Genomic DNA, 27,443 nt, shown 5'->3' on the forward strand with positions numbered 1-27,443 from the left:
TCAGAAGATTATGCTTCAGTCCGTCCACCAGATCTACATTCTCTATTGCCACTCTTACAATTATCAAGTTGCCATATCCTAGAGTATGTCCTACATTTCCTTCTCCATAAGATACATCTGGGCCAGCCTTCTTCTCAAGTTCTGACAGCAGGGATTTATTTCCAGTCATGTGTCATGAACATCCACTATCCAAAACAAGTGTATTTTTCTTGTTACCCTCCATTCAGAAGAATAATTAATTAGAAGGATTTTTAAGGACCCACACTTGTTAGGTCCTCTTTTTGGACAACTTAAACCTTTGTGTGTCAGGAGTACTTTGACAGTTTTTCCTTTGTCAGGATTTGTCTTTTCAGAAGCAAATTTAGTAAAACCAACAAAATTAAGCACGCAAACAACTTTATTAAACTTAGGCAAAGGTTCATAGTAATTATGATACAACGTATGATAAGAACTACAAGTATAAATCGAATGTCAACTACTACCACAATGGAAACAAGGATTTTATGGTTTATAAAATACTGATCTACCCCTAACATCAGACTCAGGAATAGCAGTTTTCTTTTTCTTATTCCTCCTGCAATCAATAGCAAGATGATTAGTATTTCCACAGTTAAAACAAGTTTTCCTAGGAGCATGGGGAACAACCTTGTAATTTGAATCCTTAGAAATACCTTGCTTACCATTCCTGTTTCTTTTAGGACTTTTTGCTTGAGGTTTATTAGTAGCCTCAGATATTTTCTTTTTCGATTGTCTTGCTGACAAAAGTCCTATGTTCTTTTCTTTCTTAACAGACATAATGGTTTCCTTGCTTTCCTTTCTTAGAGTTTTATCACTTACCAGTTTTTCTTATGATACTGATGTTGAACCCTTTTCAAAAGTGGATTTGGGTTCATTAGCTTCTGAAGAGATAAACTTAACAGGAGTTTTAAGAGTGATTTTATTTTCAGTGTCAACATCCTTAACTCCATCTTTATAGCCTAAGAATTCTTTCAAGTTTTTCTTTGAGATTATCTCATGAACCTTTTTGCCTGAAACAGTCCAGGCTTTAAGAGTTTTTCTTTCATTTTCTAGATCCTTTTCTAACATACTGTATCTATCCTCAAGAATCTTAACTGAATGTTTAGCTCTCTCACATTCTTTCTTCAAATCTATCTGATTTATTAAGTCAGACTATATATGTTCATTCCTAGACTTCAGGATCTCAATTTCAGTTATAAGTCTATCATTTTCTAGAGTCTTATTCTTAAAATTACCATGCAATGATTTAAGAATAGATTTCAATTCACATATGTTTTCAGTATCAAAAGAGAAGAAAGGAGTTTGTACCTTAGGCTCAGAAGCAGCAGGATCATCAAGACTGGCCATCAGTGCATAGCATGTGTCTTAATCTTCAGAATCAGAGGAGTCCACCCAATTCTTGCTTGATGTGATCAGGGCTTTGCTCTTCCCTTTGTCATGCTTTGTTTTCTTGCACTCTGTGGCAAAGTGACCAGGTTCATCACAGTTGTAGCATTTGATCTTTGTCATGTCTACCTTCCCAGCTCTAGAGTCCCTTCCATCTTTTCTCCCAGTTGACTTCCTTTCACTTCCAGTAAACTTCTTCCTGAAGTTTCTGTTGTTCTTAGACTTCCTGAATTGCATCCTCCCGAAGCCCTTAACCAGCAATGCGGCCATTTGCATGACATCAGAATCTGTCATATTCTCACCAGTTTCAGAATCAGTATCACATCAGGATTTGATAATGAATCATCAGTATCCGATTCTGGCAAATTATTCTTCTTTCTTGCAGCTTCAGCAGACTTTTCTCTTGAAGCTTTATCATTCACTTTCAAAGTAACAGATTTCCCTTTGTTGCTTTTCCTCTCTCTCTCTCTCCTTTGCTGAACTTCCAAGTCATGAGTTTTCAGCATGCCATAGACTTTATCCAGAGTAATTACGCCCAGATCATACTGATGTCCTATGATTGAAATCTGAGTCTCTTATTCTTCACTCAAGGCTCTCAAAAACTTGGTGTTTGAATCCTCTCGATCATACACCTTTCCCACCAAATACAGATTGTTTAGCAGAGTTAGAAATCTGTCATAGATGTCAGTGAGACTTTCATCAGGCTTGGCCTCAAAGTGTTATATTCTTGAATCATAACAGCCCTTCTGTTCTTCTTGATGGCCATGGTTCCTTGACATTGAGTTTCAAGAGCATCCCAGATCTCCTTGGCAGTCTTGTAGGCTATAACCCTATTTGACATCACAGAATCAAGACTGTTATGCAAAATGTTTCTTACCTTTGCATCTTTCAGCACAACTACTTTCTCTTCTGGTGTCCACTCAGTCTTCTCCTTCAGTTGATAATGAAGGGTCCATCATTGATTACGTCTAGATAATCTTAATCTGTAGCTTCCAGGTACATGAGCATCTTCACCTTCCATGGTGGATATTCAGTCTTTTTCGGAATGGGAATTTTAATGCTTTCATACTTGTTCAGAGACATGTTTAGATCATTTCTGATTGTAAATTTATCAGTGTGCTCTGATACCAATTGTTGCCCAGTAAAGATACAATTGTTTAAGGGGTTGGATATAATTGTATTAATGTTTCGAACAAGTAATAAAATATAACAGCTTTTTATCTTTCGGATAAAAACTGTTACAAAATCCTCTCGAGAAATACTGATGTTCTTGAGAGCTGCTAGGTCGAATGATCCTCGAGTGTTGTACACTAAGTGATGACCTAAACTGTGTTTATATATACTACAAAGCTACAACAAATTAATCTAAGATATATATTATCAAAAACTAACTGAAACTGATACATATCTTAAACTAAACAGATAAAGTCCTATAACTCAGATGTAATAGATATTTGCTCCATATTATAAGGAACATAACAAATCCTCCAATGCTGACTGTCTTCAAATACTGATGACATGCCAAATCCTGACGCGAACAGCCAGATCCTGAGCTTCTTCTGATCATTGAGAATTCAATATGTAATATTGGAAAATTTTGAAATAACATTTTGAATATTTTTCCAAATAATTTTGATATTAATTAATTCATAATTTTGAATTTTTTCAGTTGTGTATCTCGTGTCGTGTACCTTATTGTGTCGTCCTTATCATGTCATGTACTTAAAATCCAAACACAAATACTAAATTTTCGTGTTGTATTAAAAATTTCCGGGTGTAGCTAATATAAATAGCTTTTTAGATACACTTAATTTATACATGACCTCGTTTACTTACTAATTCATTTCCTTTTACTAATTTTTGGAAAATTACCTTTGGGCATGATACTCAAGATTCTTGGTATGTTATGAAGTATTCCCTAAATTTTTGCCCATCACAATGTTGGGAGACGCGTCTTTTTCATCTTGTTTCCCACCACATCTCCCAACATTGTGATGAGCAAAATTTAGGGAATACTTCATAACATACCAGGAATCTTGAGTATCATGCCCGAAGGTAATTTTCCAAAAATTAGAAAAAGGCAATGAATTAGTAAGTAAACGAGGTCATGTATAAATTAAGTGTATCTAAAAAGCTGTTTAAATTAGATACACCCGGAAATTTTTAACACAACACGAAAATTTAGTATTTGTTTCTGGGTTTTGAGTACACGACATGATAAGGATGATACAATAATCTAACGATTATGGATGTAATGAGACAATGGTTTCTATATAAAAGGCTTGTTTTTACATGTTCTTACAATGGGAAATTGCAAAAACCATTGTCTTATCTAAGAAAAAATTATGCCACCAAACCCTAAACCCTAAACCCTATAACCCTATATCAAACAAAAATTGAGGTTGAAGGTGAAATATTTGAATTTGTCGACATTAAAAGGACTCGTTTAGCTTATGTAACGGATATAATGTCTATTTAAAAACTTAACAAATCCCGAATATTTTATATAGAGTTATCGACTGTATAGTTCGAAATTAACCATTGAATGCACGTATAGTATATGATTACAATGTAACAAATTAAAAGAAGACACTAGTAATTTATTTCATAAACAATTAGTGATATTTAATGTAAGTTTTAACATGTCAATTGTTCATCTTGTTACATGTCTTCCAAGCCTAAAAAATCATTTATAGTCCTTGTGTTTATCGAAAAAGTTGATATTATACAACAATAGTTTATTGAAAAAGCACTTGTTTGTAGGTGTTACTACAATGGTAAATTGTTGAAACCATTGTCCTAAGTTTTAAATAAACCAAGAAACCAAATTCTTTTACTTTAAGAAAATTTCATTTTTTTCAAAAAAAATATAAGTGGGAACACTGGTGAAAGAGGGGGAAAGGGTAAATAATTTTGATAAAAAAATAATTTGAGCGAATACAAAGTTTAAGACAACGGGTTTTAAGAATTTTGTTGTGTGCTAAAATGCATACACCGTTTATTAATCAAAACCGTTATACTAGGATGTTCTTTTTGCTTTTTTTGACTAGCAATAAAGTACTTTGACTAGCATTATTATACGTGATCATTGTCAATCTGAAGTATCTATGCTTTATTACGCCTATTTTTTTTATCTCCGTTCATACACCATTTCTTAACCATATATTTGTCTCAGTTCTTTGATGTCTGAAGTAATCCGGGGGAATTTCACTTTGCTGAACTCAGGTAAGTTTCTGCTGAACTCATATCAATTTGGGGATTTAGTGTTTATATTGATTTTGAGAACTTGAAATTAGGGTTCATATCTATTTGGGGAATTTTAATTAGGGTCCATATTGATTTTTATGGAATGTATATGTTTGTGGAATTTGAGCAAAAGAATGGGTTTAAACTTGGTTGAGTAAAAATGGATAGATCTTGGTTGAAAGCAGATAGAAGAACACAAGAATTTAAACTTGGAGTGGATGAATTGTTAAATATTGCATTTCTGAATGGGTTTAAAGAAAATAAAATTAGATGTCCATGCTTAAGATGCGCTCATAGTAAATCTTGTAATGCTCAGACTGTTAAGGATCATCTTTTTCAATATGGTATTGATCAAACCTATACGTGTTGGATATGGCATGGAGAGTCAAATTCTGTACAGAGTCATGTAGTTTCTGAATATGACACTTCAGAATCATCCGTTGATCCTACAAACATTAGAATGGGGCAGGATAGTGTCGATGATGAGGATATTTCATTATATTCTTCTGATTTTATTAATCATGTTCAAGGTGAAAATGAACCACTTTATCCTGGATGCGAGAGTTTATAAAGATGAGAGCTTTAGTCAAGTTGTATAATTTAAAAGCAAAACATGGTATTTCTGATAAATGTTTTTCCGATGTCCTTATTTTTCTTGCATCAATGCTTCCGGAAGGCAACAATATGCCTTCATCTTTTGGTGAAGCCAAGAAAACTTAATGTACTTTAGGCATGGATTATGAAAAAATATATGTGTCTGAATGATTGCCTCTTATACCGCGGTGAGAGGGACGAAGATGAGACGGTTTGCCGAATATGTGGGGCATCTAGATGGAAGTTAAACAAGAAAGGAGAAGAAGTAGAAGGGATCTCTGCTAAAGTTCTATGGTACTTTCCATTAATACCAAGGTTGAGAAATTTGTTCAATATAACTCAGATTGCAAAGGACATGACTTGGCATAAAACCGAGCGACAAAATGATGGTAAAATTAGACATTCGGCTGACTCAAAGACATGGAAGGACGTCGATCAAAGGTGGCCTGAGTTTGCTACAGAGGCTAGGAACCTTCAGTTAGCTTTATCCTCCGATGGATTTAATCATTTTCATGGACCAGGAAGTGATCACTCAACATGGACCGTGTTGCTTTTAATTTACAACCTCCCACCTTGGCTCTGTATGAAGAGAAAGTACATTATACTAAGTATGTTAATACCCGGACCAAATCAGCCCGGAAATGATATTGATGTATACCTTCAACCACTTATAGAAGTTTTGCAGAAATTGTGGCATGGGAAACAAGTTTTTGATGCATTTAAGAAAGAGTCTTTCATACTAAGAGGAATTTTGTTGTGGACAATTAGTGATTATCCAGCCTTAGGAAACTTGTCGGGTAACATCATTAAAGGGTATAATGCTTTTGTTGTTTTTGTTGATGATAAAACAAAATCTACCAGGTTGGCTAATTACAAAAAGACGGTGGTTATGAGACATTGTAGGTGGCTGCCCAGAAATCATCCATATCGAAGGCAAAAATCAGCCTTTGATAACACCGTGGAGAAGTTGTCAACTCATATTCCTTTAACTGGAGAGAAGGTGTTGGAAAGGGTACTATCACTAGCGGACCATGTTTATGGTATGACACAAAACCAACCTCGATGGAAAAAAGGGGAACCTCGACCAATTTGGAAAAAGATGTCTATATTTTTTCAGCTTGAGTACTTGAAGTTTTTGCCAGTTCGCCATACCCTTGATGTGATGCATATAGAAAAAAAATGAATGTGAGGCTTTAACCGTTACATTGTTAATTATTCCTGGGAAGACAAAAGATAGAGAATTTGTTCGTGTTGATATGGCTGAAATGGAAATAAGAATGGAGCTGAGACAAAAAAATCCTGGAAAAAAAGAGAAGTTACCAGTGGCATCTTGGAACCTATTGCATAAAGAAAAAAAGATGTGTATGCTCGTCCTTGATTGGCATAAAATTACCTGATGGTTTTTGTTCGAACCTTAAGGGTATAGTATCAATGGATACTCTGCGACTTGTTGGAATGAAATCTCACGACTGTCATACAATGTTGCATCACTTGCTCCCCATTGCACTTCGGTCAGTACTTCAAAAACAAGTCAGGTGCACTATTATCAGGTTTTGCCTTTTTTTCAAGGCAATTTGTAGTAAAGTCATTGAGGTCGATAAATTAGAAAAAATACAGTCTCAATTGGTGGAGACCTTATGCCAGATAGAAAAGCACTTCCCCCTTCCTTGTTTGATGTAATGATCCATCTCTCAGTTCATCTTGTAAGAGAGGTTGAGCTTTGTGGTCCTGTCTTCCTACGTTGGATGTATCTTTTTGAGAGATATATGAAGATGTTCAAGGGATATGTTCGAAACAGGGCTCATCCGGAAGGCTGCATCGCTGAGGCCTATATTGCAGAAGAGGTGGTTGAATGTTTAGTTAATTTTGAAGAACCAACAATTGGGTTACCAGATAGGGATAAGAACAAGGAGAATACAGACCCTTATCTGGTGCAACAATGATAAAGCCGAGCATCAAGGATTTGCAACAAGCACATTTGTGTCTTCTTCAAAATAGTAATGAATTGACCCCATATTTCAAGTAAGTTTCTCTATTTAGATTTCTAATTTTTCATTAATAAATACATCTATTTTTTGTTCCGTGATTTATGATTTTTTTTCAACAATAGCTGATATTGATTTACTCACAGTGAACATATGGCCTTCTTGGTGGCAAGATATCCATTACATGAAAATGATGAAGAATGGCTAAAGAACAAGCAAAATGAAACATTCCCTAATTGGTTTCAAAAGAAGGTAACATCTAGACATTAATTTTTTTCTAATATAAAGAACTCAAGTACATCTCTAATTGTTTTAGTATTTTTATTTTTTTGACAGATTTCGTCGGAATTGCTTGATGTGAAAAGTATGGTATTCAAGGAGCTAATGTGGCTTGCAGAAGGGCCTAACAAGTATGTCCCTACATTCAGTGGCTACAAAATCAATGATGTTACCTATAGCACAAAGATTGTGATGAGACGCGACAAGTTCAATGCAACAGTGTTTGTGTTCATGCAGATACAATGCTCATGCATGGTAGGGATAAGAACATTGAGCATATTTCTGTTAGTCCCTTAACAATATAGCAAGAATTACAGAAGGGGGGTTGAATGGAATTCTTGAACCTTTTTCTTGAAATAAAAATGTTCAACTCGATTATGGATATATTTGTTTTGATTAGCACAATGCGGAATGTAAACTTGAATGAATCAAAACATAAGTAATTAAAAACAAGAGTCTTTAAAAACTTTCTGGTGGATTTAAACAATTCCACCAGAGATATATATAATATATCGAGAGGAATCTGTATGCAAAAATGCTCACAGCTGCTTACAAAATAGAACTGCTGAGAATACAGGAAATGTTAAAGACTGTGCTTACAAAGATTTCTCTGTTTTTTATGTTTCTCAGCTATCTCAGTTATTTTTTCTATTTGTACTCTCTTGGTTTATATATTACCAAGATTATAAAGTCAAAAGAACTGAACAAATATAAAATCTAACAGTCTTGATCTTTGCTGCTTTTCATCCTCTATTACCCAGTTAATGGGCTTCCACAGTGTTTGTATCCAACTCGACGGCTGTGTGTCAGATTTCACTGTTCAACTGATGTTTGAATCTTGATATGATCATCCGTCGACTTTCAGATCATCCGTCGATGACTTAATTGATCATTCGTCGACTGCTATGTTAAACATCCGTTGATAGTCATTTGATCATCCGTCGAAGCTTTGTTAATCATCCGTCGGTAGCTATCTTGGCACTTGACTTCATTTCACTTATACAGAATTACAAGACATTGCTTATGTACAGTTAATCAACCTATTCTGCATATCTAGTTAAAGTCAACATGACTTATATGCTACTACAGATTCTATACAAAGGTGCATACATCACTGTGCTACAAACTTATTATTACATAAGCTACTCACTCGATGGATAATAAGTTAATCATCCGTCGGGACTATAATGAGTTATCCGTCGGGACTAAAACTCTTATCCGTTGAGTTCTACATAATTTCACTAAGTAAAATTTACTTAGACATTTTGTTTAAGTGATCATCAAGTACACAACATGTTCACAACAATCTCCCCCAATTTATGTCTACTGGAATTGTAGCCATAAATTAAGAGACACTTGATGATTACAAAACATCCTTAACATATATCTTTAAAGATAAGTAGATAAAACTGAAAGTGCTTCAATTTAAACAAAATGTACAAGGTTTGGCTCACAGTCAGTTCAAGATGCTCCTCTAGCCTGAACAGATTTTTCTAGTTTCTTGAAGGTCTGGATCTTCTTCCAAGTTTTCTGTTGTTTTCTTCAATTTGATTCTGGAGCTGCCTGTGGAATTCTAATTCATCAGATTCTGAGAGATCTAACATTTCTTGCATCTCCAAGAGAGTCTCATTGCTAGATATACTCAATTGGTCTTCTAATCTGAAGAATCTTCTCACACCCTTGTCATCCATGAATTCCATCAGCCAGTAGGGCCTTAGATGCACTCTTCTCCCTGTGTATGGGATGATAAGAGTCTTGGGAAGTGCATCTTTGGCTCTAACACTCCTTAGCTCTTCAATCTTTTTCAATACTAATCTTCTTGCAGTTACATTGAACCCAAAGTTTTTCTTGAAGGACGAATAGACTTTGATCAACACAGCTTGGCTTTCTTGAAGTATTCTGTGAAGAGGCCACTGAATCTCCCTTCCTCCTTTGTACTTGAACACCAACCTTTCAGGTAGGTTTCTGTATGCATCAATTGCCCTTACCTCATCCAGCTCCTCCAGATAAAGGTTTAGATCTGAGAATTCTTTGATGTCATATAAGTACAAGTAGTCTCCCCTGTTGACCTTGGGTTGAGCTTTGACTACTGACTTGGATTTGAGAGGTGACAACTTCACTTTCTTGACTGCCCTTGACTTTGTCCTTCTTGGCTTAGTAAGAATTGGCAAGTTGAAGTCAGGAATTGGTAATTTGTCCCACTCTATTGGCTCATCCTTTGGCACAATAGGCTCTCCATGTATGTTCCTGTAGGGGTCCACCACCCTTATATCTTCAAATACCACAGAGGGCTTTGATGATTGAGTTTTAGCTTGAGTGGATTCCTTAGGAAATTGATCTTCCAATTCCTTGTCAACAACATCCAATTTCCTTTTTGTCTTTTAGCCAGTTCTTTCTTTCTTGGGGATTTCTTCTGTTCTTCAATCTTCTTCTTTGATTCAGTAGCTTGAGATGATTGAGAGGGAATTTGTTGAGAAGAATTCACAGCCTGTAGCTTGGCCAAGATAGCAAACTGTTCTTTCTTTTGTTTAGACTTCTTTACATCTAGAGAAGCTTGCCTCTTTTCCTGCTTCAATCTGGCTTTTTCTTCTTTCTTTGCATGAGCAAATTGTGGATGTCCAGCTACCACACAAATTTCCTTCCCATTTCTGAATATCTTTGCAATTCTCTTTCTTGAGGCTGAATCAGCTGGATCTTTGTAGAAGACAATAGATCTTGATAGAAGCTTCTTTTCATCAGGCTTGGGTGTCTCATACACAGTATCCATAGGGTTCTTCAAAGATGACTTTGGATAGTTTGCCCTTGGTTTAAGAATTATCTCAGCCTTTATAGTCTTGATGCAGGAAGATTGTCCTTTCTCCAGATAGTTCATGCTCATCTCATTCACACTGATTGGCTTGACATGAGAGTGATGGATGGCTGACTGAGCTGGTTCCTTGACTAATTCAAACTTTTTCTGTATGTCCTCATCAATCTTTTTCCAGTTGATCAGAGTCAACTTTCCTTTATCAGCATCTTTCAAATTTTCTGCTGCTGCATTGATAAGATCTATACCATCTGCAACTGGTGGCTTGGAGATAGTAATTGAAGGTACAATTACTTTGCTGATTTGAACTAGAAGTTTCTCCCCCTCAGTTGGTCCTTTCTCCCCCTTACTTGATTCTCTCTCCCCCTTTTTGTTATCATCAAGTGGAGGAGTTAGGCCTTGTGCTTTAGCCAGTTGCATAAGAAGATTTGTCTGAGGCTGTTGATTTTGAAGAAGTAGAGCCACTGAATTCTCAATAACTTGAACTATGTTCTCCAGCTTGGCTATCTTCTTGTCAGAATCTGATTCTCTCCTTAATCTCAGTAATAGATCTTGCATGGTACCATATGGCATTACTGAATCCAGCTTCGCAGAGTTATAGGTCTTCAAGTCAGCTATATCCCTTTTTAATTCATCCACACTGAGATTCTGTCTTAAGTGCTGGATCTTCATTAGATGTAGAGAGTCCAGGTGATCTTGAAGAACAGCCTTGGTACCAGCATCTGAAGTTTCCTGAAGGGCTTGTTGAATAGCTATTACTTGTTTGACCAAAGACACCTCAAATTGTCCTGGTGTAGATTCCTTTGCCGATGCCCATTCAGGTAAACTTAAAGCAGAACTTGGGCCTTCAGCTCCCCCTAAGTTCATGCTTCCATCCAAAGAACCAGAGTCATCATCATCAGAATTTACTCCAAATTCTTCAGATGGCTCTCCAGTTTGAGAAGGCATTCTGTTCACAACAGCTTTATCTCTTTGAAGAGATTCTGTGGTGTGCACTAAATTCAAAGTCTGCTTTGCCTCCACATTGCCCTGAGCAGCCAATAATTGATAGGCTGAAACAGGGTGAGTAAAAGTGTCAGCATCCAAGGAAATGTTATCAATTACAGCTTTGTAATGTTGCTGAAATTGTCTTTCCTTTTCAGCATCATCCACAATCATTGACTCACTAGCAATGGCTGGTTCCATCCTTATTTCTCCAGTACCTTCCTTTCTCTCATATTCTCTCTTTTGTTGCATCAGGGTCTCACCCTGGCTCCCCACCCTCACACCCTCACCTTCACCTACTAAGGTGGGACTCCTCTCACTCACTTTTGCCAATCCTGAATGAATGGATTGCTGAGATTCACTCTTTTCCTCTCCTTTTGCCTGGGAGCAACCCAGCCTCTCACTCAATGCACTCTCCTCTCTCAGTCCTAAGAGTGATTATATTACCACTAAATCTTCTGCACTTGAAATTATTGAAGTTTGAAGTTATGCAGAGACACTCGACGGATAAGTGATATCCGTCGGGTGAGTGGTAAAGCTATCCGACGGATAACTGCTGTTAAGCTTATCCGTCGGGATACAATCACTACTCGACGGATGAGCAATATCCATCGAGAGAGTAGAAATGAATGAGGTGGGAAGAGAAACTATTGTTGACTCTGTGTTGATTGAAGTTATTTGAGGCACAGATGTCACAATAGAATTTGATAGAATTGGCAAGTGAGCCAACAAATCATCTAAAAGATGATGCTCACTTGCACTAGATTTTGGCTTCCCCAACAGAGTTAAAGAAGGGGAATCAGGAATTGAAGTGTTTATCATGTCCACTTCCAGTGAGTTAGTTGGTGAGTATTGTGTTCCAGTGGCTTCTATAATGAGATATTTTGGCTGTGACTCAACATTTATTGGAGCCACATCAATCTGAATTTGAGAAGGTGCAGGGACTGTGTCTTTAGCACCAGTTTGCAATAAGTGTGTGCCCTGTGCATCCCCAGTTGTTTTGGATTTCTTCTTTCTAGTGTAAGTTTGGGGTGAGCTTGTGTCCCTAACCCTCTTGGCCTGTGCTCTTGGATGAGAGCTTTGTTCAATAGCCACATCCTTTTGGGAGGATGCAGCTAAAAGTGAGCTTTTGTCCTTTTTAAGCACTGCAGTTTATTGGGAAACTGCAGTGTGGCTAGGCTGGGATTCACTCAACTCTCCAACCTTATCCTTGGGGTTTCTTTGATGTTCACCCCTTCCCTCACCTATCTTACCCTCCTTCACACTCCCCTCTTTGGCTTTGGTAGATTTTTCAACTGGTACCTTTTGAGAGATACCAGAGGGGGTTTTCTTTGATTTGGATTTAGAAATTGCAGTTGTTCTAGCAGCTTTGGTAGGCAACTGTTTGGTCATTGTCAAAGTTGCCATAGCTATGCCTGAAGTCAAAGAAATAGAAGAGATTGGAATAGTTGAGGGTATGGATGAACTTACCTCACTTACCTTAGGTGTCAGCATTACAGAAAAATAGAACATTGGCACATCCCTGTGATGGTTGGCTCTGTTCAAGTCTGCAATGATTCTTCTCTCTTGAACCCAACAAGCTAATTTGTTGTTTGGGTTCTCAAGCACAATCTCTTGACAAAGATGGTTAGCCAAAAGCATAAAAAATCTAGCATAGTAAACATTCTTTCCTCTTTTGGCTAAGTCACCTAATTTAAAACCTAACTCATACACAATAAGGTCACTGAAATTGTAAAATTTGTCTGTAACTAGCATGTATAGCATGCTAAGCATGGAAATGTTCACAGAATCAAAATTACTAATTTTTCCAGAAAAGACTTTAGTTACAACATCACACATGTAACTCCATTCCTTCCTAAGACCTAGTCTCCTAATGTCACTTAGTTTTGTAGTAGGAAGTGCATAATGAATGGAATTGAGCATATTGACAATATCAGTGTCGGTGTGTGGTGCAGTTACATTATCATCAGGAATCTTGAAACATGCTTTATTACATCACTATTGATACAGAATTCATTACCTTTGATGGTCAGAGTGATGGTTTTCTCAGTAGAGTTGTAGATTGTTGTTGTCCACATCTCTTCAACAACTTCACAGTAAATTGTGGGTGATTCCAGCATGGCAAAACTTAACTTACAGTTCTTCATGAAGTCCATCATCTTATGATAGTCTTCTGATTGCTGAATACCCTTATTGACCAAAGCAGTGAAGTTGTTGTTCTCATATATGAACCCAGTCTGTGACATGATCTTTACTACGGATGCCATTGTTAGAGAAGAAAAGCTTGCAGAGAAAGAGGATTTTTGCTCGAGAGAGAATGAAATAACACAGTTGAATTTGAGAATGATAAAAGAAAATGATTAGAATGAAATAAGCTTTTATACTTTACTCAAAATCAACGGATAAAAATAATAAAGAGAATTAAATTACCCAATAAAAATTGCCTAAAATAGCCGTTTTAGAAATAAACTGTAAAAATTCCACTCATTATCCGTCGTGTAATGCTTACAAACTGTAAGTATACTCGATGGATAATGTTCACTGAATTAACGGTTAAGATTTAGACACTTCGACGGATGAGGATAAACTGTTATCCGTCGAATTTGAAAAGATTCCAGAAAAAATAATTGATTTTTATTTACAATTTGTATATCGACGGATGACTCAACTCGATGGATAATGGTCATCCGTCGAGATGCAAATTTTGACTTAGCCAAAATTTCATCCAAGACTAAAAATCAGCTAAATTTCTGGCTACTATAGTTCAGATAAATTCAAGAGTAATTAAGCATACCTGACTCACTTACCAACCTAGAAAAGGTGGATTCATCCAGTGGCTTGGTAAAAATATCTGCAAGTTGCTTCTCACTTGGAACAAAATGTAACTCTACAGTACCGTTCATTACATGTTCCCTTATGAAATGGTACTTGATGTCTATATGCTTTGTCCTTGAATGTTGCACTGGATTTTCAGTGATGGCAATTGCACTTGTGTTGTCACAGAAAATAGGAATCCTTTCAACTTGCAAACCATAGTCTAGCAATTGATTTTTCATCCATAAAATATGTGCACAGCAACTGCCAGCAGCAATATATTCAGCTTCAGCTGTAGAAGTAAAAACTGAATTTTGCTTTTTACTGAACCAGGACACAAGCTTGTCTCCTAAAAATTGATAGGTTCCTGTTGTGCTTTTTCTATCAATTCTGCAACCTGCATAATCTGCATCTGAATAACCAGTTAGATTAAAACCATAATCTCTAGGATACCAAATACCAAGTTTTGGTGTTCCTTTGAGATATCTGAAAATTCTCTTAATAGCTATCAAGTGAGACTCTCTAGGATCAGCCTGAAATCTAGCACTCAAAAACATGTAGCAAACATTATATCTGGCCTACTAGCTGTTAAGTACAGAAGTGAGCCAACCATGCTTCTATAACTTGAAATATCCACAGACTTTTCAGTAGTGTTTAGTTCAAGCTTAGTTGCAGTGGCCATGGGAGTTTTTGCAGATGTGCAGTCCATTAGATCAAACTTCTTTAAAAGATCAAAAATATATTTAGTTTGACTAATGAATATTCCATCACTAACTTGCTTAACTTGTAAACCAAGAAAGTAAGTTAGTTCTCCCATCATACTCATTTCATACATGCTTTGCATCAGTTTGGCAAAATTTTTACAAAGTTTCTCATCTGTAGAGCCAAAAATAATATCATCTACATAAATTTGAACAAGTATGCTAGAGCCATTAACATTTCTGAAAAATAATTTTTTATCTACAGTACCTCTTGTGAAGTGATTTTTCAAAAGGAACTTTGATAAAGTGTCATACCAGGCTCTAAGTGCTTGCTTCAGTCCATAAAGTGCTTTCAGTAGATAATAGACATACTCTAGGAAATTTGGATCTTCAAAGCCAGAAGGTTGACTTACATACACTTCTTCCTCCAAATCTCCATTCAGAAAGGCACTTTTGACATCCATTTGATAGACCTTGAAATTGGCATGGGCTGCATAGGCTAAGAAGATTCTAATGGCTTCAAGTCTTGCAACAGGAGCAAATATTTCATCAAAATCTATCCCTTCTTGTTGACAATAGCCTTTAGCAACGAATCTTGCTTTGTTCCTTACTACTATGCCATTTTCATCCATCTTGTTTCTGAATACCCATTTGGTGTCTATTGGATTCTTTCCTGTAGGCTTGGGTACCAGCTTCCATACTTTATTCCTTTCAAATTGGTTTAGCTCCTCCTGCATAGCTAAAATCCAATCAGGATCTAACAAGCCTTCTTCTACCTTCTTTGGTTCTTCCTTAGACAGGAAGCTGTTGTATAGATATTCTTCTTGAGTTGCTCTCCTGGTTTGAACTCTGGAAGAAACATCACCAATAATCAGTTCAAAGGGGTGATCTTTTGTCCATTTTCTTGGTTGAGGTAGATTAGCCCTAGATGAAGAGACCTCAATGTTGTCTTGATGTGTGATTGAGTTTTGATTGCTAGAAACTCCCCCTGAGTTTGTGGATATTTGATTTGAGATAGGGGTACTTTCTATGGGTGATCTGCCTTGACTTCCTGCTCCCTTTGATAACCCGACGGATGGTGAATTTTGAGTACCGACGGATGGTGAATTTTGAGTACCGACGGATGAAGCAGGTTGTCTTCCGACGGATAATACAAATTGTCTTCCGACGGATGAAGCATTATGTAACTCGACGGATGTTGAGTTTGTGCTTCATTTGTGGTAGATTTGTCTGCATTATCCTTAGACACTATTTCTTGATCACTCTCATCATCACTTTCATCACTGACCATCTCAACATTGTCGAATTTGAGGCTTTCATGGTAATCTCCATCTTTTAGTCCTTCAATCTTTTTATCATCAAACACAACATGTATAGATTCAACAACAATGTTGGTTCTTAGATTGTAGACTCTATATGCTTTACCAACAGCATATCCAACAAAAATTCCTTCATCTGCTTTAGCATCAAACTTCCCATTTTGATCAGTTTGATTTCTCAGAATATAGCGTTTACAGCCAAAGACATGAAGAAAGTTTAGAGTTGGCTTCTTGTTCTTGAACAATTGATAAGGTGTCATGCATCTTACTTGATTAATCAGAGAGATGTTCTGAGTGTAGCATACAGTGTTTACAGCTTCAGCCCAGAAATAAGTTGGTAATTTTGATTCTTCAAGCATTGTCCTTGCAACTTCCATAAGAGATCTATTCTTTCTTTCCACTACTCCATTCTGTTGTGGAGTCCTTGCTGCTGAAAACTCATGCAAGATCCCATTTTCCTTACAAAATACTCTCATGACATAGTTCTTGAACTCAATTCTATTGTCACTCCTGATTCTTCTAACTTTGAAATCAGGATGATTGTTAACTTGCCTTATGTGATTGATGATGATTTCACTAGCCTCATCTTTGGACTTTAGGAAATAGGTCCAAGAGAACTTTGAGAAATCATCTACAATTACTAGGCAAAATCTTTTCTTTGAAATTGACAATACATTGACTGGTCCAAACAAATCCATGTGAAGCAGTTGCAGAGGCTCTTCAATTGCTGAATCAAGTTTCTTCCTGAATGATGCTTTAATCTGCTTCCCTTTTTGGCAGGCATCACACAGTCCATCCTTTGTAAACTCCACCAGAGGAATTCCTCTAACTAGCTCTTTCTTTACCAGCTCATTCATGCTCTTGAAGTTCAAATGGGATAGCTTCTTGTGTCATAGCCAACTTTCATCTTGACTTGCTTTACTAAGAAGACAAGTTACAGATTCTGCTTTAGTTGAGTTGAAGTCAGCTAGGTACATATTTCCTCTTCTCACACCAGTGAGAACCACTTTGTTGTTTTGATTATTAATCACAACACAGGTTTCTTTGTTGAAGGTTACTGAGTTGCCTTTGTCACAAAGCTGGCTGATACTCAACAGATTGTGTTTGAGACCATCCACTAAGGCAACCTCTTCAATGATGACATTGTCCTTTGAAATCAAGCCATATCCCACAGTATAACCTTTGCTGTCATCTCCAAAGTGATACTTGGGCCAGCTCTCTCTTCAAACTCTGTGAGCAGGGTAGAATCACCAGTCATGTGTCTTGAACAACCACTATCCAAGTACCAAAGATTCCTTCTGTTTCCCTGCACACATTAAAATCAAATCAAGTTGATTTTGGTACCCAAGTTTCCTTGGGTCCTGCCTTGTTAGCTTTCTTCTTATGTTTCTTAGGTCTTAACTCATTTGACTTAGGAATTTCAGATTCCTCCTTAGTCATTTGGGTTGGGCCTTTGATACCACTAGATGCAACAGAATTATCATGCATGTTATGGCTAACAGGAAATGGCATGCTTGGTGCAAACATGTTATTCCAGTAAGGCATGCTAAATGGCATTTGAGGCATATTGTATGCAGCATAATATGGATTAGGTGCAAATGGCATATTAGCAAACTGTGCATTCATGTTCTGTGTAGGCATAGCATTAACAGGCATGGGAGGCATGGCATTCATGTTAGAGAATTGAGGCTGAACAGACATGGGAGTAGGCATGGCAGATTTGCAATTAACAGACAAATGATTTACACTACCACACTTGACACAGATTTTTCTAGGAGCATATTTGTCAGGTGTGTAGTTATTGTGTCTGTTAATCCCTACTTTACCATTCCTATTGTTTTTCCTTTTAGTCTCTGTTTTTACCTCTATCTTCTCAAGTCTGTCACTTAACTGTTTGACAGTCATGTGACCAACATTAGCCTTCTTCCCTTTCTTGGCTTGACTTGACTCTCCTAAAACAAAGTTCTTGGAAACAGACCCATACTTATCATTTAGCTTGGTTAATTTGGCTTTGCTAATGGGTTTGCTTACAGCCGACGGATGAGGATTTTTATCATTCGACGGATAACACTTTTTGTTATCCGACGGATAGTCCTCATCATCCGTCGAGTCTACATCTGTCAGCAACCCATCTACCAAAATAGGTTCTATTTTCTCCTTATTCTTTTTCCAGGCTTCATCACAAAAAGACTCAATTCCTTGAACCTTGGTGATTTGAGCATGAACATCTCTGGATGTTTTCCATGCTTTAATCACCTCTTGTTCACGATCGAGCTGCTTCTTTAAAATTTCTTCATTTTTCAAGGACTCAGTTAATTCCTCCTTGGCAATTCTACACTCAATTTTTAGTTTCTCAAACTCAACAAACTGAGACTCAGGCACATTATCCCTCTTACTCAAAAACAAGTTGTTTTCTTTGATTTTAGCATTTTCTTTAGTGAGGGACTTAAGTGTAACACGTAAATGATACAATTCTGTAGACATGTCATTTATTGCATCATTACACTCAGTTTTAGATAAATGTGCAAGGTCTGTAGTGATTACCTGATTGCTTGAGGAACTTGTCTCTGTTTCATCAGACTTGGCCATAAGGGCTAGATTGACATAGCTGACATCTTCATCTTCATCCAAGCCATCAGCTGCCCAGTCATTCTCTTGTGTAATAAAAGTCCTTTCCTTTTGTTTGAGTAGATGAAAGTATTTTTGCTTGTAATCTACAGACTCAAATCTTTTCTTACTGGAATCTGACTTTTTACACTCATTTGCAAAATGCCCTGCCAAGCCACATTTGAAACACTTGAATTTTGATTTATCCACCATGTTTCTATTTGGCTTGGCAGCTACAAAGTTCTTCTTGAACTTGAGCTTGGCAAATCTTCTTGAAAGGAATGCTAGGTGCTCATCAATGTCCTTCATGTCATCTTGGCTCAATGAATCTTCATTTTCTGCAGCTAGCCCTTTACCCTTGCTTTCACAGGCCTTTGAAGTTGATTCCACAGCTTCCATCTTCACTTCCTTCTCCTTTTCCAGATCAGCAACTAGTGCAATGGATCCTCCTTTCTTCTTTCCTCTCTCCATTCTTTCATCCTGCTCTATTTCAAGCTCATAGGTCTTCAGAATGCCATACAGTCTCTCTAAAGTAAACTCCTTATAATCTTGTGAGTTTCTCAATGAGACTGTCATTGGTTTCCATTCCTTTGGAAGAGATCTGAGAAATTTCAGATTGGAGTCTTTAGTCTGATAGACTCTTCCATGCAATTTAAGAGCATTTAGTAGCTTTTGGAATCTACTAAAAATGTCAGTGAGTGACTCACTTTCTTCATTGTGAAAATGCTCATATTGCTGAATCAGGAGCTGTATTTTATTTTCTCTTACTTGCTCAGTACCATCACAGATTATCTGTATTGTGTCCCAAACTTCCTTCGCAGTCTTGCAGTTGATAATGTTATCAAACATGTCTGCATCAACACCATTAAACAGAATGTTCATGGCCTTTTTATCTTTCCTGACTTGTTCAATATCAGGATCAGACCATTCATGCCTTGGCTTTGGAACAGATGGTTCATTTCCTGTTGCAGCTCTCATTGGAACATGAGGGCCTCTTTCTATGTAGTCCACATAGGTCTCATCTTGAGAAAGCATATGAAGATGCATCTTTACCTTCCAATGATGGTAATTATCTTTATCAAGAAAAGGAATCTTGACTCCAACATCTTTCTTATTCATCTTGCTGAATTGTTTTGATCTTTAAACTCTTTGTAGATTAAGAGCTTGCTCTGATACCAATTATTAGTCCCTTAACAATATAGCAAGAATTACAGAAGGGGGGTTGAATGGAATTCTTGAACCTTTTTCTTGAAATAAAAATGTTCAATTCGATTATGGATATATTTGTTTTGATTAGCACAATGCGGAATGTAAACTTGAATGAATCAAAACATAAGTAATTAAAAACAAGAGTCTTTAAAAACCTTCTGGTGGATTTAAACAATTCCACCAGAGATATATATAATATATTGAGAGGACTCTGTGTGCAAAAATGCTCACAGCTGCTTACAAAATAGAACTGCTGAGAATACAGGAAATGCTAAAGATTGTGCTTACAAAGATTTCTCTGTTTTTTATGTTTCTCAGCTATCTCAGTTATTTTTTCTATTTGCTACTCTCTTGGTTTATATATTACCAAGATTACAAAGTCAAAAGAACTGAACAAATATAAAATCTAACAGTCTTGATCTTTGCTGCTTTTCGTCCTCTATTACCCTGTTAATGGGCTTTCACATTGTGTTTGTATCCAACTCGACGGCTGTGTGTCAGCTTTCACTGTTCAACTGATGTTTGAATCTTGATATGATCATCCGTCGACTTTCAGATCATCCGTCGATGACTTAATTGATCATCCGTTGACTGCTATGTTAAACATTCGTTGATAGTCATTTGATCATCCGTCGAAGCTTTGTTAATCATCCGTCGGTAGCTATCTTGGCACTTGACTTCATTTCACTTATACAGAATTACAATACATTGCTTATGTACATTTAATCAACCTATTCTGCATATCTAGTTAAAGTCAACATGATTTATATGCTACTACAGATTCTATACAAAGGTGCATACATCACTGTGCTACAAACTTATTATTACATAAGCTACTCACTCGATGGATAATAAGTTAATCATCCGTCGGGACTATAATGAGTTATCCGTCGGGACTAAAACTCTTATCAGTCGAGTGCTACATAATTTCACTAAGTAAAATCTACTTAGACATTTTGTTTAAGTGATCATCAAGTACACAACATGTTCACAACAGTTTCACATACATTTTATGAAGTAATCTCAAGTATTTGAGAGTTGGACTATAACCATTTTTGAGTCCCTATCTTTCGATGCAATTGGGTAGATATTAACAAAGGGGTTAAGATAGATGATTTAGGATATATAGTTGTTAATTTACACAAGTTAGGTTTTATAAACGACCCTTTTGTGTTAGGGAAACATGTCAAGCAAGTTTGTTACATTGACGACCCTCTTGAAAAATTCTGGTTAGTTGTATTAAAATTACCAGAAAAGTTCGATGATCAATGTGACGATGAAAATGAGGGATCCGTAGAAATTGAACTTGAGAATGAGGTAGATGTCACCATGTTCCCCACTGTTGATGAAGTCGAGGAAGAAAATAGCAGTTACATGCGGGAGGAAGAAGAGATGATTTAGCTTCCATGATTATATCAACTGATCAGATGTTTCCTATAAGTGCCTATGTTATCCCCTTTGCTTATTTGTACTTAATCAAATTTGGTTGGACCGTTTATTGTAAGATTTGCTTTGGCATTGTTCTTGAAGGATTCGGTTTGATTTTTATCCAAAAATTGTTATATGTAATTTGTACCTTTCAGTTAGGTTGAGAATTTTTTTGTACATCTGGTTTGACAACTTGTTGGAAGCATTTCTTTGGCAATGTTCTTAAAGCATTTGGTTTGCTTTTTGTCTAAGGATTGTTTTATGTTTTAGGCAAATTTTTTAAAAACCATCAAATAATTAGACAATGATTTTTCATGAAAGTTGTTGTCACATATTTTCTAATGTAGGTGATTTAGACAACGAGTAAGACACCATTATTTGAAACTCTTCTACTCAACAGAGGTGATAAACTATTGTCTGTTATGCTTTGTTTCTAACATTGGTTTTTCTGCACCATTCTCTTAAATAAATAACACATTGGTTCTGAAAAACTGTTGTCTAACTTGCACAACAGTCTTTAAAACCCATTGTGTAAAACCATAGAAAGCACACCGGTTTATTGTGACCTAAACAACACTTGTACCAATAGAAGTCACACAATGAGGATGAATACAACCATTGTCTCATTGGAGCACAAGGGCACCATTTAGACAATATTTTTAAATAAGTTGAATCACCATTGTGTGAAACAGAATGACACAAGGCTTTTTGGTCAACTACCAATTAACCGATGTCTGATTTTTTAGGACAACAGTTTTTTTTGGCAACCATTGTGTAACAGGTGTTGTCTGATTCAGTTTCTGGTGTGGTGACGAATTAATCAACCCATCGTCTTTAGCATTTAACCCGCAAAATTTGGTAAAAACAATTGGCGCCGTCTGTGGGAAACTTGCCAGGGATCCGGTTGGTTCACTACCATGGCAAGCAACGACTTAGAAGAACATGTTATAAACCTAGGGGTTGAAGCTGAGAGCAACAAAGAGATGGCAACAATGTTGAAAAAAATACAAGATGAGATGGAGAAGATACGCTTTGAAAATGAGACATTAAAGAAAGAACTAACCACGGCCAAATCCAAAACCAAGAAAACAACAAAGAAGACGATCCCAAGTTTGGTTAGACGTCTGGACATGGATGATGCCGAGGAATGGGATCAACACGAAGGGCCATCAAAGGGTACTGATGATGTCGTTGAGATAGAGGATATAGAGAATATACCAAATAACGATGATGACATAGAGAGACAACGTGATGAGCAACGTTATGATGATCGTGAGGATGGAGAGGGGGATAATGACATAAGGAAGTCACATCACAGGAGTACAAGGTCTCGAAATCAAATTGCAGAGGAAAACAAAAGAGAATTACAGGATGTGAGGGACTGAAATGAAAGAATCCCTGGTGTCCTGAAGCCATTAGAGAAATCGACTCCTATGAGCTATGCTGATTCACCTTTTCATGATAACATCGCTTTGGTAGAGATACCAAAACGCTTTACGGTGCCACAAATGAGGCCATATTATCGTACTAGTGATCCATTGGAACATATCACAAAATATAAACAACTAATGTTTACGGTACTTATCACACGTGACTTGAAGGAGGGTTGTATGTGTAAGGGATTCGATTCTACATTTTCAGGAGCAGCCCTACAGTGGTTCTTGAATCTTCGACACAGGAGTATCATGACGTTTGACAACTTGTAAAATGCATTTAACATTTAATTTGCTAGTAGCAGAGTGTTTGAGAAGACCACCAGTGATTTTTATAAGATTGTGCAACCTCATAGAGAGCCATTATATGACTACTTGACACGATTCAATAGAGAGTAGGTGACCATTACCATCTGTGATGTACCCACAACCATTGTGGCGTTTAGAAGATGATTAGAGAGGGAGTCTCCATGTTTATGACGTGCAAGCTAAAGCTATGGCACGGGTGAGGTTGGAAGAAGACAGGAGGGAGGATGATGAGAAATATTACAAGCCTTCAAGAAAGATTACAACGCCAAGGTCTATGGAATACAAACCCTATTAGAGGCCTTCTAGGGATGAAGTTTATGTCAACACGACGCATGAACACAATGATTGGAGAAAGGAGGAATGCAGTGATTGGAGAAAGGACCCTCATCCATGATGAAGGAGTTCACCAAGTTGGGAGATATAGTCAAATAGCCAATAAAGAGCAACAAGCCTAAGGCGAATCCAGATTCCAAATTATGGTGTGACGACCATGGGGATTACGAACATAAAGCTTATGAATGTGTGGTTTTACAAAATGAGCTATAATTCTTGACCAAGAAGGGCTATTTAACTGAGTTCATAACATCCAGAAAAGCATCTTATGTCAGGAGAGACAAGTCACCCAATGGAGATAACGTGACACCAGTAAGACAACCACCACCACCACATCATAAAGTAATTAACTTTATTGCAGGTGGTTCTGAAGTGTGTGGGTGTACATACTCACAAACTAAAAGGATGGCTAGAGAGACTGACATACGAGTTACTCAAGTACGAGTTAATAGTAGTACTCTACCATATTTGATGTTTGACGAATCAGATAAGGAAAGTATTCAAGAACCACAACAGGATGGACTTGTTATCTCACTCGATGTGGGAAATTGCTTGATCAAAAGGATATTAGTTGACAACGGAAGTGCTGCTAACATCATGATGCTGAGCATGTTGAAATAAATGGGTTTGGCGGAAAATGACATGATCAAAAAATCGACAACATTGGTGGGATTTAGTGGAGAAACCAAGCATACATTGGGAGAAATCATGCTTTCTACATATGCACAAGGAGTCAATATCTTGGAGAAATTTTGCGTAATAGACGTAGATTCAACATACAATACAATCATGGAAAGGCCTTTGATTCACAATTTGAACACTATACCATCGACATACCATCAATTCCTGAAATTCCCAACGCCATAAGGAGCTCGGGAGATATGGGGGGATCAAGATATGGCACATGAATGTTATAAAACATGTTTAAAACCAATTGTACGACATCATGGGAATGAGACACCTGTGGCCACAGTCTCAAGACTTGAGAAATTAGCTGAGGTCGATCTAAAGACGTGAGACAAGAAAGTGCTAAGAGGAGAAGACCTGTCACCAATAATTGAGGCAAATTTGGTGAATTTCTTGACTACGAGATTGGATGCGTTCGCGTGGGAACACGACGGCATAACAGGAATAGACCCAAATGTCATCACACATAAGTTAAATGTTGACCCTAGCTACACCTGTGTTCAATAAAAAAGAAGGAAATTCGTAGCGGAGAGAAACAAAATAATTAACGATGAAGTGGACAGACATATGAAGGATGGGATGATCAAGGAGGTTGACTATCCCGAGTTGCGAGAAAATATTGTCATAGTGCAGAAAAAGAATAGGAAATGGAGAGTTTGTGTCGACTACACTGACTTGAACAAAGCTTGTCCCAAAGACCCCTATCCACTACCCCATATAACACAATGGTAGAATCGATGACTGGACATGAATTGCTTACATTTTTAGATGCTCCAAGTGGTTTTAACCAAATTCAAATAGATCCATCTGATTGTGAGAAGACAGCATTCATTATGGACAGGGGGATGTAATGTTACTTGGCTATTCCTTTTGGACTACGCAACGCTAGGGGCAATATTTCAAAGGCTTGTCAACAAAATGTTCAAGGAGCAGATAGGTAAAACAATGGAAGTTTATATCTAGAAGACGTGATGGTCAAGTCTGTAAACGCTAAAAATCATGTTCACGACCTATAGGAGGTGTTCGACATATTGGGATCATACAACATGAAGCTTAACCTGTTGAAATGCAATTTTGTTGTGTCATTAGGAAAGTTTCTTGAGCATATGGTGACCAGGAGGGGCATTGAGGCTAGTCCCGAACAAATCATGATGATTTTCGAATTGAAAATCCCATCGAATGTAAAGGATGTACAGAAGTTGACGGGAAGAGTCGCGGCTTTGAATAGGTTTATTTCACGATCGTCAGACAGATGCAAGCTCTTCTATAACATCTTAAGAAAGAACAAGGGGTTTACATGGTCTAAAAAATATGAAGCTGCACTACATGACTTGATGAATTATCTCACCACGGCTCCACTTTTATCTAAGCCTCAAGGTGAAGACATTTATGTCTACTTGTCTATTATATATCATGCAGATAGTGGAGTGCTCATCAAAGAAAGTGAAGGTGTCCAGTCTTCTGTTTATTATATCAGCAAAAGCTTGGTAGATGCGGAAACAAGGTACACATCTCTTGAAAAATTAGTACTTGCATTTGCCATGACGTCAACTAAATAAAGGCATTATTTTGAATCACACAAAATACATGTCATGACGAGCTTTCTATTGAGAAATGTTTTGAGCAAACCTGACTTGATGGGAAGGATGGCAAAATGGGCTATACATCTAAGCACTTACGACATCACATATGATACCTTGATGTCCATAAAATCACAAACTCTAGATGACTTTGTGGCTGATTTCAGTACAAGCCAAATCACGACAGCCGAGGAGGAGTTTCAACGAGTTATTTCAAGGGTGGACACCAAGCCATGGACACTGTATACTGATGGAGCCTTGAATTTGAATGGAACGGAATTGGGTCTTGTCCTCAAATCTCCATATGGGGATATGATAGCGCATTCAATATGTTGCGACTTTAAAGTCATTAATAATGAAGCCGAGTATGAAGCATTGATTGTGGGGATCATGACTGATAAAGACATGAAGGTTAGAAACATTGTTGTAAACTGTGATTTATTATTAATTGTTAATCATGTCAACGGTTCCTATGAAGCTAAGGATCCCAAGATGATCAAATACATGGACCACCAGAAAATGGACAAATTATTTTGATACTTTTAACATACAATAAATTCCAAGAAAAAGTAATGTACATGTTGATGCACTAGCTGGTTTGGGGGTTATTTCTAAAGGTCTCAACTTGAACAACATTCCAGTTATTCATATCACGAAGCCTTCTGTTGAAATATTGGTTCATGAGATAGAATCGTTGGCTCTTAATCAACATGATGACAATAGGACATGGATAGCTGGATTCTAGCATACAGGGATTACTTATAACTTGGAGTTAAACCCAACAACAACAATGAAGCTAGGATCCTTAAGATTAAAGATTCAAGTTTTATGGTCATAGAAGACGAGCTGTTCAAGAAATCTTCCACGGGGCTGCTTCAAAGATGCTTGAGAAAATATGAGGCTGACATGGTCTTAAGGGATGCACATGAAGGAGAGTGTGGAAATCACACCAACGGAAGAAACCTCTCATTGAAGATTCTAAATTTTGGTTATTATTGGTCGATGTTAAGACAAAATGCTCTAGATTATGGTACATGATAAAAACAAAGGAAAGATGTTGTTTTACATAACTACAGAAGTGATCTATTCATTTTGACAAAGTAATTTATCTAGATGTTTTCATCTCCTAGAGCTATATAGAAAAGTTTTGCCTTACAAATTTAACAACTATACAATACTTGACATTTGCAATAGATTATTAAGTGTCAAGTATACGACGTCTTATAAAGAAGACAATTATAATCAACACAATGGAAAGATACCAAAATACGCTTAAGATACACAAGGAAAGACACAAAACATGATGATGAAAGAAATACGATTCATAGGAAATAAACTTAACATTGCATCAAAAGTTCAAATTGAAAACTGACATAAAGAAAACCATGTTCCCCCTTTATAAAAGTGAAATGGGGATTAATTGTAGCAAAACCAAAATAAAGTATGGAATTTAGAGAAAGTTCATAACAAAAATAAAACATCAACAAAAAGCTGATTCTCACTGGGACTATCGTCTTTAGGAGATTTCATCTTCACATCATCATTTGGGGCATCAAACTCATCCAAGGGGAAAGCATCATCAGGAAACTCCTTGTTGTAAATCTTGATGGTCTCGAGCACATCCCAGGACTTCCACTCTCCCCTGTGATACTCCAGCATGGTGTCAACCCTAGTCCTCATGATTTGTTAATGAACAACTTCCTACTCTTCGAAACGCATGTCATG

The 27,443-nt window shown here is 37.0% G+C and overlaps 2 protein-coding genes across 2 annotated transcripts; both read left to right on the plus strand.

Moving 5' to 3' along the window:
• The first annotated feature begins 5,401 nt into the window (after nucleotides 1-5,401).
• Nucleotides 5,402-7,187, plus strand: LOC141714553 (uncharacterized). Its single transcript, XM_074518067.1, has 3 exons — nucleotides 5,402-6,256; nucleotides 6,417-6,606; nucleotides 6,862-7,187. The coding sequence occupies exons 1-3, from the start codon at nucleotides 5,402-5,404 to the stop codon at nucleotides 7,185-7,187; spliced, it is 1,371 nt and encodes a 456-aa protein (XP_074374168.1).
• Nucleotides 7,188-25,730: 18,543 nt separating this feature from the next.
• On the plus strand, nucleotides 25,731-26,255 carry LOC141714554 (uncharacterized). The gene has a single exon (XM_074518068.1). It carries the CDS (start codon nucleotides 25,731-25,733, stop codon nucleotides 26,253-26,255), a length of 525 nt encoding a protein of 174 aa, XP_074374169.1.
• Nucleotides 26,256-27,443: the final 1,188 nt, after the last annotated feature.

The sequence above is a fragment of the Apium graveolens genome, chromosome 3 (genome assembly GCF_009905375.1).
Source record: "Apium graveolens cultivar Ventura chromosome 3, ASM990537v1, whole genome shotgun sequence".
NCBI lineage: Eukaryota > Viridiplantae > Streptophyta > Magnoliopsida > Apiales > Apiaceae > Apium > Apium graveolens.